Source organism: Adiantum capillus-veneris, chromosome 30 (genome assembly GCF_014529385.1).
Source record: "Adiantum capillus-veneris isolate H3 chromosome 30, ASM1452938v2, whole genome shotgun sequence".
NCBI lineage: Eukaryota > Viridiplantae > Streptophyta > Polypodiopsida > Polypodiales > Pteridaceae > Adiantum > Adiantum capillus-veneris.
The window spans coordinates 67,579,880-67,594,452 of record NC_140960.1 but is presented as its reverse complement, the minus strand read 5'-3'; the positions used below and the strand labels follow the sequence as shown (position 1 = coordinate 67,594,452).

At 43.7% G+C, this 14,573-nt stretch overlaps 1 protein-coding gene across 1 annotated transcript; it reads right to left on the bottom strand.

Annotated features, from left to right (window-relative positions):
• Window positions 1-1,804: 1,804 nt before the first annotated feature.
• LOC147418135 (uncharacterized) lies at window positions 1,805-10,664 on the bottom strand. The gene is made up of 6 exons (XM_086506715.1): window positions 10,510-10,664; window positions 9,756-9,963; window positions 8,713-9,651; window positions 8,432-8,632; window positions 2,817-3,012; window positions 1,805-2,379 (listed from the first exon to the last, which is right to left on the bottom strand). The coding sequence occupies exons 2-6, from the start codon at window positions 9,906-9,908 to the stop codon at window positions 2,195-2,197; spliced, it is 1,674 nt and encodes a 557-aa protein (XP_086362841.1). The 5' UTR covers window positions 9,909-9,963; window positions 10,510-10,664; the 3' UTR covers window positions 1,805-2,194.
• Between the last annotated feature and the right edge of the window lie 3,909 nt (window positions 10,665-14,573).

Here is a 14,573-nt window from a genome sequence, read left to right as displayed (position 1 = left end):
ACTCTCTATGCATTTGTGTTCCTTGACTTAGACCTAGAGGGGATCTTTGCCCTATCTTGAAGGGGGGAATGTCTATAATCTAAGTTTTTCTAACAGTTTTGAAAAACACATATGTGAGCCATTGTGACTTTCTTTTATCTTTGAGCCTTGCATGATAGATTCTCTATGAACTTTCTAATAATCTTGCTCGTCTTCCATCCTCTATAGCATTGTACTTTCCTTCATTAAGTTTCATCCCATAGGTTTATTGCACCTATGAGCTGAACAATGCAATGTTAGCTACATTCCACTCTTCTAAGAACCAACCCTCACTATCTTTAGCTTAGACTCTTTGGCCTAAGGAGTGATGCCTTGCATGTCATATGGACTATATAAGACCTTCACGTTGTACACATATTTGTCTAACTTTCTAGCAGTGAAAATTTCAATTTCCTTGTCTCTCATGTATTAGTCTCTCTCACTCTCTCTCCCTAATCTCAATAGTCCCACCTTCCCTCTCTTATTCTCCCCCTAATCTCAACAGTTCCACCTTCCCTCTCCACTCTTGACTGTGGAGACAGTAGTTGGCTCTTTTTTTATTTCTTATATATATATATATATATATATATATATATATTAATACTAGTGGAGGTGGGGCAACATCTCCTTCCCAAGTCCTTTGTAGCAGATTTTCTCTTAGTGTCGTTTCATCTTTGTCTTCTTATAGCGGTTCTTTGACAAACACCTTAAGTGGATTGATCTATTAGAAGTCTTCCTAATTGAGTGTGCTCCAAATTAGAGCTTGTCTTATTTTGAGGATCTCCAAGAGCGCTTACCAATAGTAAGAATCACCAATATTTGAGAGAGAGAGATGTGTACAAAAAATTGGGACAAAATCCAAAGAAACAGCACATAAAAGTTCGATCCTCATGTTATTGACCAAGAATGCCACATAATTGTGTTTGCCAAATTATAGATGTATGTGCACAAAACTTCTAGACTTTTTAACAGTTATGGAAGATTTGTTCAAGAGTGGAAGAAAAATCAAATGACACCAAGGCTTGCTTGTTGGAGCTTTTAGCATATATAATGTGTTTGCGTGCTACAAAGGTGAAAAAGATCGGTCCTTGATAGGTTTCTTTGACACACGGGCTTGTGCAAAAAGCGTGTAACGGAACACATTGAGACATTATGAGCCCCCTCTCAAGGGACTAATTGAAGACACGTCCTAAACTTCACTATTGACATACCCTATTCAATGGGCACTTCCATTTTGAGATTGAGCAAAGTCAAGAACTTGCAAGAAACAAGGACGTGCCTGGGTGTGTAACAATGTGTGCGTGCGCATCTCTTTTTTTTTTCCCGGGGGGGGGGGGGGGGGGGCTTTTAGGGGGAAAGGGAATTTATATTATCAACAATGCAGGCTAAAATTGACTTAATGCTAAGCAACCAGTACAAGATAAAGATAAAGTCAACACATCTATTATTAATGCCGTTGACAAAATCTATTACTGACGTTATGATAATAACCGACACACTCCCCTCCAATATAAATTGAGCACAACATCATAAAGCATTACAAAATTGGCATGGTGTGTTCAAATCAAAATAGCTAAGCATGCATCTGTTGTAATGCTCTCGAAATTGAGCACTTCCTCAACCAGCCGAAAATAAGAAAGATGACATCAAGACAAGGAAGAATCCCAGATCAAACAGTGTCCTAGCATGCAATTTAGCACAGATTTCAATAAGATTCAACACAATAAATCCTTGAGAGCCTCGTGACGTTCAAGTGTTCATGGGGCATTGTGGATATTATAGAAGATGTCCAAGCATGACATTACCACAGATTTGGATAAGATTCAAATATTGTCAATTCCCATATTCTTTGAGAACCTCGAGATGCTCAAGCATTCATGGGACATTGTGGATATTACAGAAGATTTATATTACTATCTGGAAATGATATTTTCCTGAAAGATTGCGACAGCAACCAAAGAGGCGTACACACTTGGACCCCATTTTACAAAACATTATATTCAAAGAATGAGGCGTACATGACTTTGCTAGGATGCCAGTCCCAACATCTATACAAACTGCCAAAAAACTGCCTACATAAATAATTTTCGTAAGCCCTTTTAACTACATATTTTATACAAAGAATAGGTGCTCCTTGGCAGCGCTGAAACGGCAAAAACAGGCATGTAGTATAGCATCAAGCTCCCATGGTTAAAAACAAATCCCCCAAAGCACTATACAGTGGAGCCGCTGCTTTCGGACTCGGAATGGCTCCAAACAATATATATTCTGGTGTCACATACATATCCCCATAAAAACGTGTGTTCATTTCCGTTCGAGATGTCACCACATTCCCCTCAAAAGATACTCCAGCAAAGGCACCTGCAATTGAAACTCAATTAACATCAGCTCGAAGCAAACTAGAAGAAAAACGGACCCAAAGAAAGAAAGAAAGAATGCTTTATTAACGTCTTCTAGAGGCTAAAGTTGGCCTATGAGACAGAACGGTGTACGTGAGTGTCTTCTGTGTATCCACAAAAAAGGACAAGAAGTGTTCAACATGAGTGCTGAAAATGGGGGAAAAGAAAGACAAAAGTGCTGAAAATGGGAAAAAAAAGGCTAATTTAAACAAATTTTAAAAGGACAAAAGCATTGAAAATGGGAAAAAAAAGAGGGGGGGCTGAAAATGGGGGAAAAAAAGGAACTATAAGTGCTGACAATGGAAAAAGAAATTATAACTGCTTTAAAAGAAGAAAAGGACAAAGCTGCTGAAAATGAAAAATGGCCAAAAAAGCTGAAATGAAAGAGAGAATTAAAACCTTGGCTGCAACTGTACGTGTAGCATGCGGTGGCACCTCTCTCCCCAACACGTACATCCGCCTCGGCAAGTCTCCCAAGAGGGCCCACAGATGCACTTATTCCAGCTCCGACAGAGACATGCACACGACCACTAAATGCCCTCACAGCCTTGGTAGAACGCAGAACGATGATGAAGTCGACAATCTCTCCACCAGCCTGCTTATCACCAAACGAAAGTTTCTCTGTTAAAGTAGCAGGAAAAGAGGACCAAAAACAGAACAATCTCTTCACCACCCAGTTCATTGATTTTCAACAGAAGAGTCAGCAATATTTTTTACCTTTCTCAAAATGCAACCAGTCTCCTAACATGCTGTGTTTTTCAAGTTGCTGTACAAATGTGTTGCATAGATAGAAAACAAAACTCCACAGCTATGATTTGCACACCTTTTTTCCAGCCAAGTGCGCAATATGCACAATTTACGGCATACAGCAGAGCATCTTAAGGGCCACATGATAGTTGCTGTCAACCAGATAAGGTACTTTGTGTCACACAAACAGAAAAAATTGAATTTGAAGCTTTGGCCTACAACATGCAACAGCGTAGACTTCGATAGAATGTCCGCAGCCAAAGTTGTGGCTACTTGAAATTGGCCAACATTGCGTAATGAGCATGATGTGAGGAGATTCTTGATCTTGTGTTCTTGCTATTGGAGGTTTATTCAACAGTCTGCCGATATTTTTTCGCCGTTGCATGCCCTTAGTCAGAAAGGTGTACCATTACTTGGGCCCTGGGGACCTAAACAAATAACAGCATTTGAGCAGCTCAAGCAGAAGTTGACCATTGAATTTGTGTTGATACTACCAGACTTGCAGAAGTCTTTTGAGGGTTTACTGTGATGTTTATGGTAGCAGTACGGGAAGCGGCCTTGGTGCAGGATGGCCATGTGGTAGCTTATGCAAGTCGGATGGTTTTTCACAATTCATAGTGTACACGGATCTTCAAAGTCTCAAGTATTTCTTGTCACAGCAGGAGTTGTCGGAGAACGGGCAAATATCCTCTCTCAGTTTCACTTTCAGATTGTGCGCTTGAAGGGCAAGAAGAACGTATTTGCAGATACGTTATCTCGCAAGTCACAGACATAGGCGGTCACAGCAGTGTCCTCTCACGACTTTGATGATATGAGCAAGTTTCCCATCCAGCCTTTGATGTGATATTTGATAGAGTACTGAGTGGTGAGATAGTTGCAGTGTGTTCTCTAGAGGATGGTCTTCCAAAAAGGGAAGTATAACGGGCACAAAGCCATAGGATTACTACAACCTTTAGCTATTTGATAGAGTACTGAGTGGTGAGAATTGTAGTGTGTTCTCTCAAGGATGGTCATTCAAAAAGGGAAGTATAACGGGCACAAAGCGACAGGACTACTACAACCTGTACCTATTCAAAATCGACCATGGAAGAGTATTGCTATGGATTTCATATTTGACCTCCAAAAGACTTAAGAGTGGCCATACTGTCACAAAGTGATGACGTGGCATGACCAATTGGAAGAGAAATGACCGAGTGGACAAGCGAAGCTGTACAGACTAACCTGAAGAACTTATGAAGCACCGGCCGTGGGGCCCGGAACCCTAAAAGGCAGAAGCTTGAACTCTAGCGAACACACCCGTTAAAACACGCTGACTGCTGACGTGGGAGGCTGTACGGATTCCCGTACATTACGCTGGCAGCTTTTGCAGATTCCAACGCTAGCTCTTGGGGCCCAAAGCTTTTGGTGTTTAGTGCTTTTGGACTGATTGCTTTTGGGGCTCTGCATTTGGGCATCCCTTGTATAAGAGCAGACGCAGAGTCTGAGAGAAGAGGACCCTTGAGAGTTGTACCTTGATGTGATCGATAATAAAGAAATACCGAAAGGGCGCCAGTCTTTGGGTCCAGTGCTTTTGGGCGCGGAACTCCGCCGTGCGGTGTCGACTCTCTCTCTCTAGTCAAAAGTTCAGTGATTTTGAAGTTTATGTTCATGTGTTGCTATTGATTTCTCGCTTGGAGTGTCCAAGCCTGTAACAGTGGTATCAGAGCTCAGAAAGATTCTTCTTCTACGAAGGATCCGATCCCTTCTGCAGCACACGTAGATTCCCGAGGAGAATCTAACAGAGCAGACAAGATTTTGTTTGACGAAGAATCTTCATGTCCTAACCCCGGACTTATTAGGCACTCCCACCCTTCGTCCATCGTGCACCAGATGTGCTCCGGTCTTCATCGCTTTCTCTTAAAGGGCATAAAGAACCCAAGACTACACATGGGTTCTCATGGAAAATCTGACAGAGATAACACCTCTCAGTGGGAAGGCAAAGAAAAGTTGAAATTCGGCGGGGGAGCTGAAGAAAAGAATGAAGAATTGGGCAAATTTTTGATGGGGAAGTTGCCAAAGCGGAGTAATAAACGTCAACTGCAGGTTGACACATGTGTGAAAAGATTGATCAACCAGAGACCCGAGATTTGCAAAATATCTGAAGAATTACCCGATTGATGAGATTCACTCGAAATGGCGTGAGACCATTGATTCTCCTTTCAGGTCGGGGAGAAAGCTGAAAGGACAGACGAGTGCAGAAAAGTGGAAATTGTACTTGTCACAAAATGATGACGTGGCATAACCAGAAGGACAAGTTGTCCCAACTTATGGAGGTCCCAACCGATGGGGCCATGGGGACATGATAAAAAAATATAAAGGCGTAAACTGTTGACGTGACACTGCTGAAAAACGCACTGACTGGTAAGCAATACGGACGCCGCAAAACGTGCTAACTGCTGGCATGGCAGAGCGTACGGAATTCTGTGTATTGCATTGGCAGGATTTGGCGCCAGCTTTTGGGACCTGAAGCTTTTGAGTTTGAAGCTTTTCATGTACTTGCTTTCGAAGGCCATGGGCCTATAAATATGTACTCAAGGGTACACTTTCTCTCATATTTTGTCAAAGAGCACTGCGTAGAAAGGACCCTCGGATTTGTAACTTTGCTCAAGCATTAATATAAAAATAAATACCGAAAGGGGTGCCAGATTTTGGGGCCAATACCTACGGGCACGAAACTATATCGGGCTGTGTCGACTCTATTTTTAAGTTGTGATAAAGTTTGTGAAGTGTTTCTCCTGTGTGTCATGCCAGATTTCCGACTTGGGGTGTCCAAGTTTGTAATAGTGGTATCAGAGCTCAATCGATTTTCCTTCCACCGGGAAATCCGATCCTTTTACCGCGACACACATGGATTCAAGTGACGAATCCCGCAAGCGGGAAATTCAAATAGGCAATCCGAAGAAGGGTTTGGGCCTCCATGGCCTATGGAGTATGAACGAATGGAGATGCAACGTTAACAACAGGTTGATGCTTGTGCCAAGTCAATGCTCCAATATTCGAAGGATCCTTAGTACGCCAAATTTTTGACCTGGCACCTGATTGATGAGATGCATTTTCAATGGTGTCTATCGAAGATAGTTTATGTTTTTTGCATGCGTAATCAAGGGCGATAACAATTCTTTCACGAGGGGGGATGTCATAAGTTGCATCCCCAACTGGAGGGACAAGCTAAGAGGACAAGGGGTTAAAGTTTTTTAAACTCTAACCCAAAAGAACTGAACCCAAAAGATGTGGCGTAGGGGCCTAAGGGTTAGGATTTAAAAACCTAGTCCCTACCAACTTAAAGAGAACTGGCCGAGGGCCTAAACCCTAAAAACTCCAAAGTGAAAGCTAGGAGCAGATTTTCGTAAACTGCGCTGGCATGCTGATGTGGCAGGCTGTACGGATTTCCACGTTTTACACTGGCTAAGGCAGGGCAATTTTTGCGCATAATTTTTGGAGTAAGTGCTTTTGGTGCCAAGTGCTTTTGGATCAAGCTTTTAAAGCTCTACTTATGGCCATCCCCTAATCAGTTTAAAAGAGTCCTGAGGGCCAGTCTTCTAAGAGCAAAGCAATGATACAGAAATATCGGAAGGGACGCCAGGCTTTGGGGCCAATGCATCTTGGCTCAGAACTCCGTCATGCTCTCTCTCTCTCTCTCTCTCTAGTCACAAGGGACGTGTCCCGAGGAGTGGGGATGGGAGAGGGGCTCAAATGGATTTTTGGTGTAAAAAAGAGGGCCGGACTGCAAGTGGGGACAGGAAGCCAAAAAATGTCCCCTGTGACTATGCTCTCTCTCTCTATTCAAGTTCAATCAGTTGCAGATTTTGTTCGTGTGTCGCTATTGATTTTTTGCTTGGAGTGTCCAAGCCTGTAAAACAGAAGGTTCAAACATTAATTGGTCAAGTTCAAGAACCATCCTGCTCTTGATGCGAAGTGTATTGTAATATCCGTCCGATGGATGACTCACCAAACGGAAAATCACGACTGAAAAGACTTGAAAGAACCAAGAAGATCATACTTGTACTTTTTAGACAACATGAGAGCGGCAAAGTTCCGCTCTAGAGAGTATTTACTATTGGCCCTCAAGTCGAGAGTCCCTAGTGGAATTTCTTTATTTATCGATCAAGAATTTTTACAATTGTGCAACCACGCGCTCATAAACTGAGTTACAATTGAGGCTAGGCCTCAAATTTAAAGGCACTTTGCCTCACCAAGAAGCAGCTTCAATCACTCCTAAAAACAACACAAAAGACTCCTACATTTAATAACTCACCAAGAGTTGGAAAGTCAACCGTTGATGAAACAAAAACCTGCCCTTAGTGAAAAACTGCCATGTCATCATTTTCGTGCAGGACAGCGTAAATGACACCACTTTTTACGACGGGTTTCGCTGTTGTCGATTTAAGGCGCGGCTGTTTTGCCCCCTTCTCAGTGGCTCTACCTTCACCGTCTCGAGCATTACCTTTTGAAACAAGTCTCTACCATGCTTGAGTGTAGAACATGCCGCAGTTGGAAATCTGATGACAAGTTTAGAGTAAAAATGGGAGAGATACCAGGAAAACCACCCAAAAAAATTTCTGCCCTCTTCTTCATCCATACAAATCAGCCACACACCACCTACTCAAGCTCTCCACTAGCTCAAGCTTCCATCTTTAATTTAAGCTTCACGAACCCCAGAGCATATGCACACACGGGTTCGAAGACCTAGTTGTGGACTTGTGGGCTTCAACACTGCAACTGCATACCAAGCTATACAGCCTACACCCTCCTGCTCTAATACCATTTGAAGGATTGTAAATGTCAGACAGAGATAGTGAGAGAGAAAAGCACACAAGAGATAGTGAAGCAGTCGCAACTAGCTTTATACTCCCTTATTGCTTCTTGATATAATGCAACATGAATGGGTCAGTAGAGTAGGTGCGTGTTTTCTGGAGACTAGAAGCCTTCTGGCCACAAACACTAGTGGGGTGAGATTCTCTCGGGATCTGTTCCAGACAGATGACGATCAGTGGTGTGGCCACGTCCAACCAAGCACTTCGCCTTTATACCAACAAATAAGTTATTCTGAAAACATGTATGTATGTGCGATGTATGTAATAATAAGCTACATCATGTGTAACCTATATAAACACACATTAAGTCCTTCAAATACATGTATGTATGCATGATGTGGGTGATCACACGGTACATCAAGTACAACCTGTTAAAATACATGAAAAAACAAAGAAATTCGTCAAGTCACTTACTTGGAGGCCCCATCCCAATCCACATGACATTATGGCAGCTGGCGGGGACCAACTACCATCCTTCCTTCGAGCAACGAGCAGGCCAGTTCCCACCTTGTAGGTAAGTATCATCCCTACTTTAACGACTGTTAAAATGGCCAGACCTTTGGCTCCCCGAAGGACAGCTTCTGGTATCCTATGCTCCGCTTTAACCGTACCAACCTGCAGATAAGATGCAAGCATTAACTCCAAATCGATAAAGGGGGGACCGATTAATAAAAATGCAAAGTTCTGGGCAACACCTTGCAGAAGTTTCTTAAAGTGTTGGTGGCTTTGTATATTTCATCTTGCATCGCAAGCCCAAATGGACTATTCAACCATCCCCTCATGCATGTTAAATCTGTAACATCATGTACTGCAATTTGGGATGCATTGCTATTCACACCTATCAAGAACCCCTGAACGGGCTCTAAGCTTTCATAGCAGGCATCACAAACCCTTTGAGGATCCCGTTGCATGAACTTCAGAGGCAGTAAACATTTTCCCTTTGAGCAGGATTTGCAAAAAATTCCTCCACAAAAGCGGCAGTGGTGTCGGGCCCTTGTGAGAGGTTGGAACTTTGCACGACATTGCATGCAGCTGTTCCTTGCACTATCTGGAATCCACTGGGGAGGCTCCGCATCAAGAACAGATCTCAGCACACTGTTGCTATCTCGAGAATTCCCTGGAAAGGGTGGTGCACTAGGTGCATGCACACTAGCCCAAGTATCATCAAGAGCCATGCTTAAAAAGTCCTGATTTCGACTCGCATCAAGACAACCTGGGTTCACAGAAGTGGGTAAGCTTATAGAGCACAAGATTTGGCTCCCACTGCTTATATTTGCATTTACATTAGGCTTCCCATTCACATACGTAGCCGTGTTGTCCACAGAAGGCCATCTAGTGCAAAGATTTGCAGCTGTATCTACACCTTCATGAGGATAAGATCCTGGAGTCCAAGTATTGAACTCGTCATACACGCATGGTCGAAAGCACTGTTCAGGTTCCTTATGATTCAACTTCATCTCCTTTTGTTGAGAATCTGTGGCCCCAAATTCACTTGTATCGTCATCAAAGGAAGGGGAGCCAGTCCATTCAAATTCGACGGTGCCTTCAAGATCCTGACTGGTTCCATGGTTGGTCTTGTGTTCAATAGGAACTTGGCATATTGGACACCGAACAAAAATTGTGCGAGTTTGTACCTAACACCAATACTTTCAAATCAGTAAAGTGAACATATATTTATTTCTGTTGAGATGCAACAGGAAATCATTCACATTTCACACAGTTTGGCTCATGTACAAACCTGCTGTAGGCAATCCACACATCCCCTGTGGCCGCAAGCTAATGACGCCACTCCTCCATAAGTGCCTACTTTTTCCAGACAAACAAGACATCTTACAGCCTCAATCTGTTGCCAATCATTCTCATGTTGGAGGGTGCGTTCGACAGATGTCATTTGCTAATCGCTTGTTCTTCCTTATCTATGACTCCAATCAACATGTAGAAGTACTCTGCAAAATTGCCAATACTTTGAAGTTTAAAATTCACAAAAATCCATTAGAGCTCGTACACACGCACAGACCCAATGGCAAGCACAACAAAACTTCGACATTGCAATAAACAATAAGGAAATACTGCGATATTTAATGTGACCTCATTCCACAACCTGCTGTAGTGGTCGCAACAAGTGCTAGGCTTATTGTATAGTGACAGACCCACTTATATGGAAAAGGCCTTATCAAACAGAGAAAAAACTAAGTTTCTTGAAAAGGGTAACCATAGATGTTTCATGTATAAACTGTCTCCATTGCAATCAATAAAATCGTCAGCAACTTAGTGTTTCAATCAGTTCACAATTTCATGCTTTCTTGCATAACTCAAATACCCAACACTTGTTCAAAGACCCATAGGCTAATTTTGGGAGAGCGGTATTTCATCAATTACCAAAATTCAGTTGTGATCGCATCTCTCTCTCTCTCTGTGTGTGTGTGTGTGTGTGTGTGTGTGGACGCACTGGGGCGTACGATATAGAATCAAGACACCATAGAGAGGTCTACCTGTGAGGAAAGCTCTTAACCTGCGTCTGTGTGTGTACGATGATCACCGATATTGCGGGGCAAGCTATTTTGCGTATAAGATGGTCGCGCGTCGGGGCCTTACCACGGATACTTTCAATCAATCAGATAATTAAATCGATGCAATAAGAGTCGAGTCCCGCAAAGCATTAGTTAGTACTTGTGGTGAATGTGCACTAGATTTCTCATCTCATGCTATCTATTTCCAAGAGAAATCGCAAGTGGATACTCCATGATGCCACTTCTCCTAGGGCAAGCTTCACAGATGCATACAAGGGGGGGCCCACACTCGGATTGGCGGGGAGGGGGGGGGGGGGGGGGGGGGATACTCTCACTTGCACACCAAATACCTTGCAAGTCAAGTGCTAGCATGCTCCAAAAAACTCTCTTTGGGTCGGGTGATATTTATTTCCATAGCATTGTTATGGGCACTAGTAAAACGGCGCCGCCTTCGGCGGTGAAATGGTCCCTCTTACCCTCAAACCCCTTGCTTCGACTGCCTATTCAGAGAGGGTTTTGGACCACTAAACAAAGTTATGAGATACCACGATCAGAGATGCCTTAGCCTATTTTTATTGGAGCAGCACAGATGTAGGGAGAGCCTCTCGAGGAGACCAGACAGTAGGAGACACTTACAGAGGGAGATCACTGATTTCTTTAGACTACATACGTGGCATTCAGATGAGCAGGCATCACAACAAACCCTCAGAGTCCACCTGTACCAGAGGTACACTGACTGATAGGGCCACTGATCTTGGGAGATCCAGACGCCCATGACTATGAGGGTCATCGAGACATTGGTAGAAGCTGCATCAAAGGGTCCCGACTGTTCTAGCACAACATGGGAGACACCTAGTCAGAGTACTCACAGAGGAGGACATTGATGAGTTGAACCAAAGATCGATGTTGGATATCATAGGATAGGATCTTGATTCCAGCATCTCAGCGTTTCATTTCATCCCATTTCACTTTAGATCAGTTCAGTTTCAGGTTCTTACTCTTTTACACAGATACTATATCAGATTCACCATTTGCAAAGATTCTCCCTCTCACACAGTTCATGTATCGGATATTGCTTCTCTCTTGGTGCAGCTTTGCTAATTGCGTCTAGAGAGAGACCCTTGTTCGACATCCGTCCAAAAGAGCCAATAACTTTTGGCCATGTTTGGCGTATCCCACAATCAGTGCATTCCAAAAGACGACATCCCGGATAGGAAGCTCCTCAAGCACTTTTTGTGCTTTATGAGGTGCAGCCCGTTTGGCATACATGTCGATCAAGGCAATGCGCTCTTCCCCTCAATGTTTTCTTGTGGAGCAGATATTGCGCTTTCTTGGCACTACCCTGCTGATTGCATCTCTAGAGAGAGATACTCTTGATTAGCATCGTTAGTGGAAAACAACCCAGAATTTCCTGGCCAAGTTGGGGTATCGCACAATGAGTGCATTGCAAGAGACGACATCCCGGACAGGAAGCTCCTCAAGCACTTTTTGTGCTTTATGAAGTGCATCGGATTTGGCATACATGTTGACCAAGGGAGTGCACTCTTCCACCTATGTTTTCTTCTGTACCGGATATTGCTTCTTTCTTGGTGCTGCTTTGCTAATTGCATCTAGAGAGAGACCCTCGCTTGACATCCGCCCTCTGGAGCCAAGAACTTTTGGCCAAGTTGGGCATATCCCACAATCAGTGCATTCCAAGAGACGAAATCCTGGACAGGAAGCTAAAATGTTTTCTTGTGGAGCAGATATTGCGCTTTCTTGGCACTGCCTTGCTCATTGCATCTTTAGAGAGAGATGCCCTCGCTTGGCATCATTAGTTGAAAACAATCCAGAATTTCATGGCCAAGTTGGGGTCTCGTACAATGAGTGCATTCCAAGAACGACATCTCGGACAGGAAGCTCCTCAAGCACTCTTTGTGCATTATGAAGTGCACCACATTTGGTATACACGCTCTTCCCGTCCATGTTTGCTTCTGTAGGGGGTATTTCTTATTTCTTGGCGCTTCTATGCTGATTGCATCTAGAGGGACACCCTCTCTTGGCATCCGCCAAAAACAACCCAAATCATCTTGGCCAAGTTAAGTGTATGCCACAATCAGTGCATTCCAAGAGACGACATCCCGGACAGGAAGCTCCTCAAGCACTTGTTGTGCTTTATCGACCAAGGCAGTGCAGTCTTCCCCTACATGTTTTCTTGTGTAGCGGATATTGCTTCTTCTTGGCACTGCTCTGTTGATTGCATCTAGAGGGACACCCTCTCTTGCCATCCATCGAAAATAGCCCAAAACATCTTGGCTTAGTTAAGGGTGTCCCACAATTAGTGCATTCCAAGAGACAACATCCTAGAGAGGAAGCTCCTCAAGCACTTTTTGTGCTTTATGAAGTGCACCACATTTAGCATACATATCGACCAAGGCGGATTCTCTCTCTCTCTCTCTCTCTCTCTCTCTCTCTCTCTCTCTCTCTCTCTCTCTCTCTCTCTCTCTCTCTCTCTCTCTCTCTCTCTCTCTCTCTCTCTCTCTCTCTCTCTCTCTCCAGGTCACACGAGCGCCCCCTCCTCCATGATAAAAAAGGCTAGTAACTTGTAGGAGCTCCCTCCAAGGTGCTAAGAGAAGAGAGAGTACATAGGTATGCGGTGCAAAGTCGTCCAGTGTCCACACCTCTCAAGGGCCCAATCGTGCCTCCTCACACTCACGATCCCACAGTGGACCACACAGACGCACTCACAACACAGTTCGTCTCACACAGACGCACTCACAACACAGTTGCGGCTCGCTTATGGTCTCACACAATCCGGACCAATCATTTTTTCAAGCATACAAAATTCTTTCCCTTGATATTTTTTCCGGGTTTTTGCACTGTTTTTCTCTATTTCGGGATGGAATTTCTCCTTTTCTCCTTGCTCTGAATTTTTCAATAGAAAAATTCACAAAATTACGATACTTTTTCCGGGTTTTTGCACTGTTTTTCTCTATTTCGGATGGAATTTCTCCTTTTCTCCTTGCTATGGAGTGGTGAAAACGGCACGATATTAAACTGAGGCATTGTTCCCGAATGCTGTCCGACTTCATGCCCTGAGCTCTCTCTCTCTCTCTCTCTCTCTCTCTCTCTCTCTCTCTCTCTCTCTCTCTCTCTCTCTCTCTCTCTCTCTCAACCGCCACGGTATTAAGCTAAGACACATTTTTCACGAACCAAAAGACTCCAGGAAATTGAAACCGGCACGGTATTAAGCTGAGACGCATTTTAAGGACTCCCAACAGGACGCGGGAGACTGCGTGACGCGACAAAGAGAGAGAGAGGCTCGGACTCATCCCGTGCATAGTAGTCCTGGTAGTGTTCGAGAAAACGTGTCTCAACTTAATATCGTGCCGTTTTCAATTTCCAAAATTCCGGTTGAGCGCAAGGTAAAAGGGAGAAATTCCGCCCCCCAAACGTGAAAAAGTATCTTAATTTTTTTAAATTTCCTCTTGGAAAATTTAATGAAAGGAATTTTGTATGTTTGCAAACGCGGAGGCTTTAAATTTCCTCTTGGAAAATTTAATGAAAGGAATTTTGTATGTTTGCAAACGCCGAGGCTTTAAATTTCCGCTTGGAAAATTCAATGAAAGGAATTTTGTATGTTTGCAAACGCTGAGGTGGCTGGAAAATTCAATGTAAGGAATTTTGTATGTTTGCAAACGCAGAGGCGACAGGCTTGTTCTACTCTCTTCCGCCTGCACTGTGCACTGTGCACGCACGTGCCAAGTCTCTCTCTCTCTCTCTCTCTCTCTCTCTCTCTCTCTCTCTCTCCCCCCCCCCCCCCCCCCTCTATTGTAGCTGCACAGTCGCCGTTTTGCTCAATGCACACCAACCGGAGCCCACCTGAGTGTTCAGGGGACAACATGTGGCAAGGAGGGGGGGGGGGGGGAGCCGGAATCCCCTCCCCCATTATCTATTAGTATAGATGAGGGAAAGGAGATTTTGCAACATTTAAATAAATATAAAAGCATATGTTGGAAGGCGAACAAGATGACAATGTTTTGACCATCCTTGCAAGGTTTTACTCT

Excerpts from the sequence above, each read along its gene's own strand:
- LOC147418135 (XM_086506715.1), bottom strand. The coding sequence starts at position 9,908 with ATGACATCTGTCGAACGCACCCTCCAACATGAGAATGATTGGCAACAG. Across the intron at positions 9,652-9,755 it reads GTGTGGATTGCCTACAGCAG|GTACAAACTCGCACAATTTT; the intron begins GTTTGTACATGA and ends TATTGGTGTTAG. Across the intron at positions 2,380-2,816 it reads CACGTACAGTTGCAGCCAAG|GTGCCTTTGCTGGAGTATCT; the intron begins GTTTTAATTCTC and ends TTTCAATTGCAG.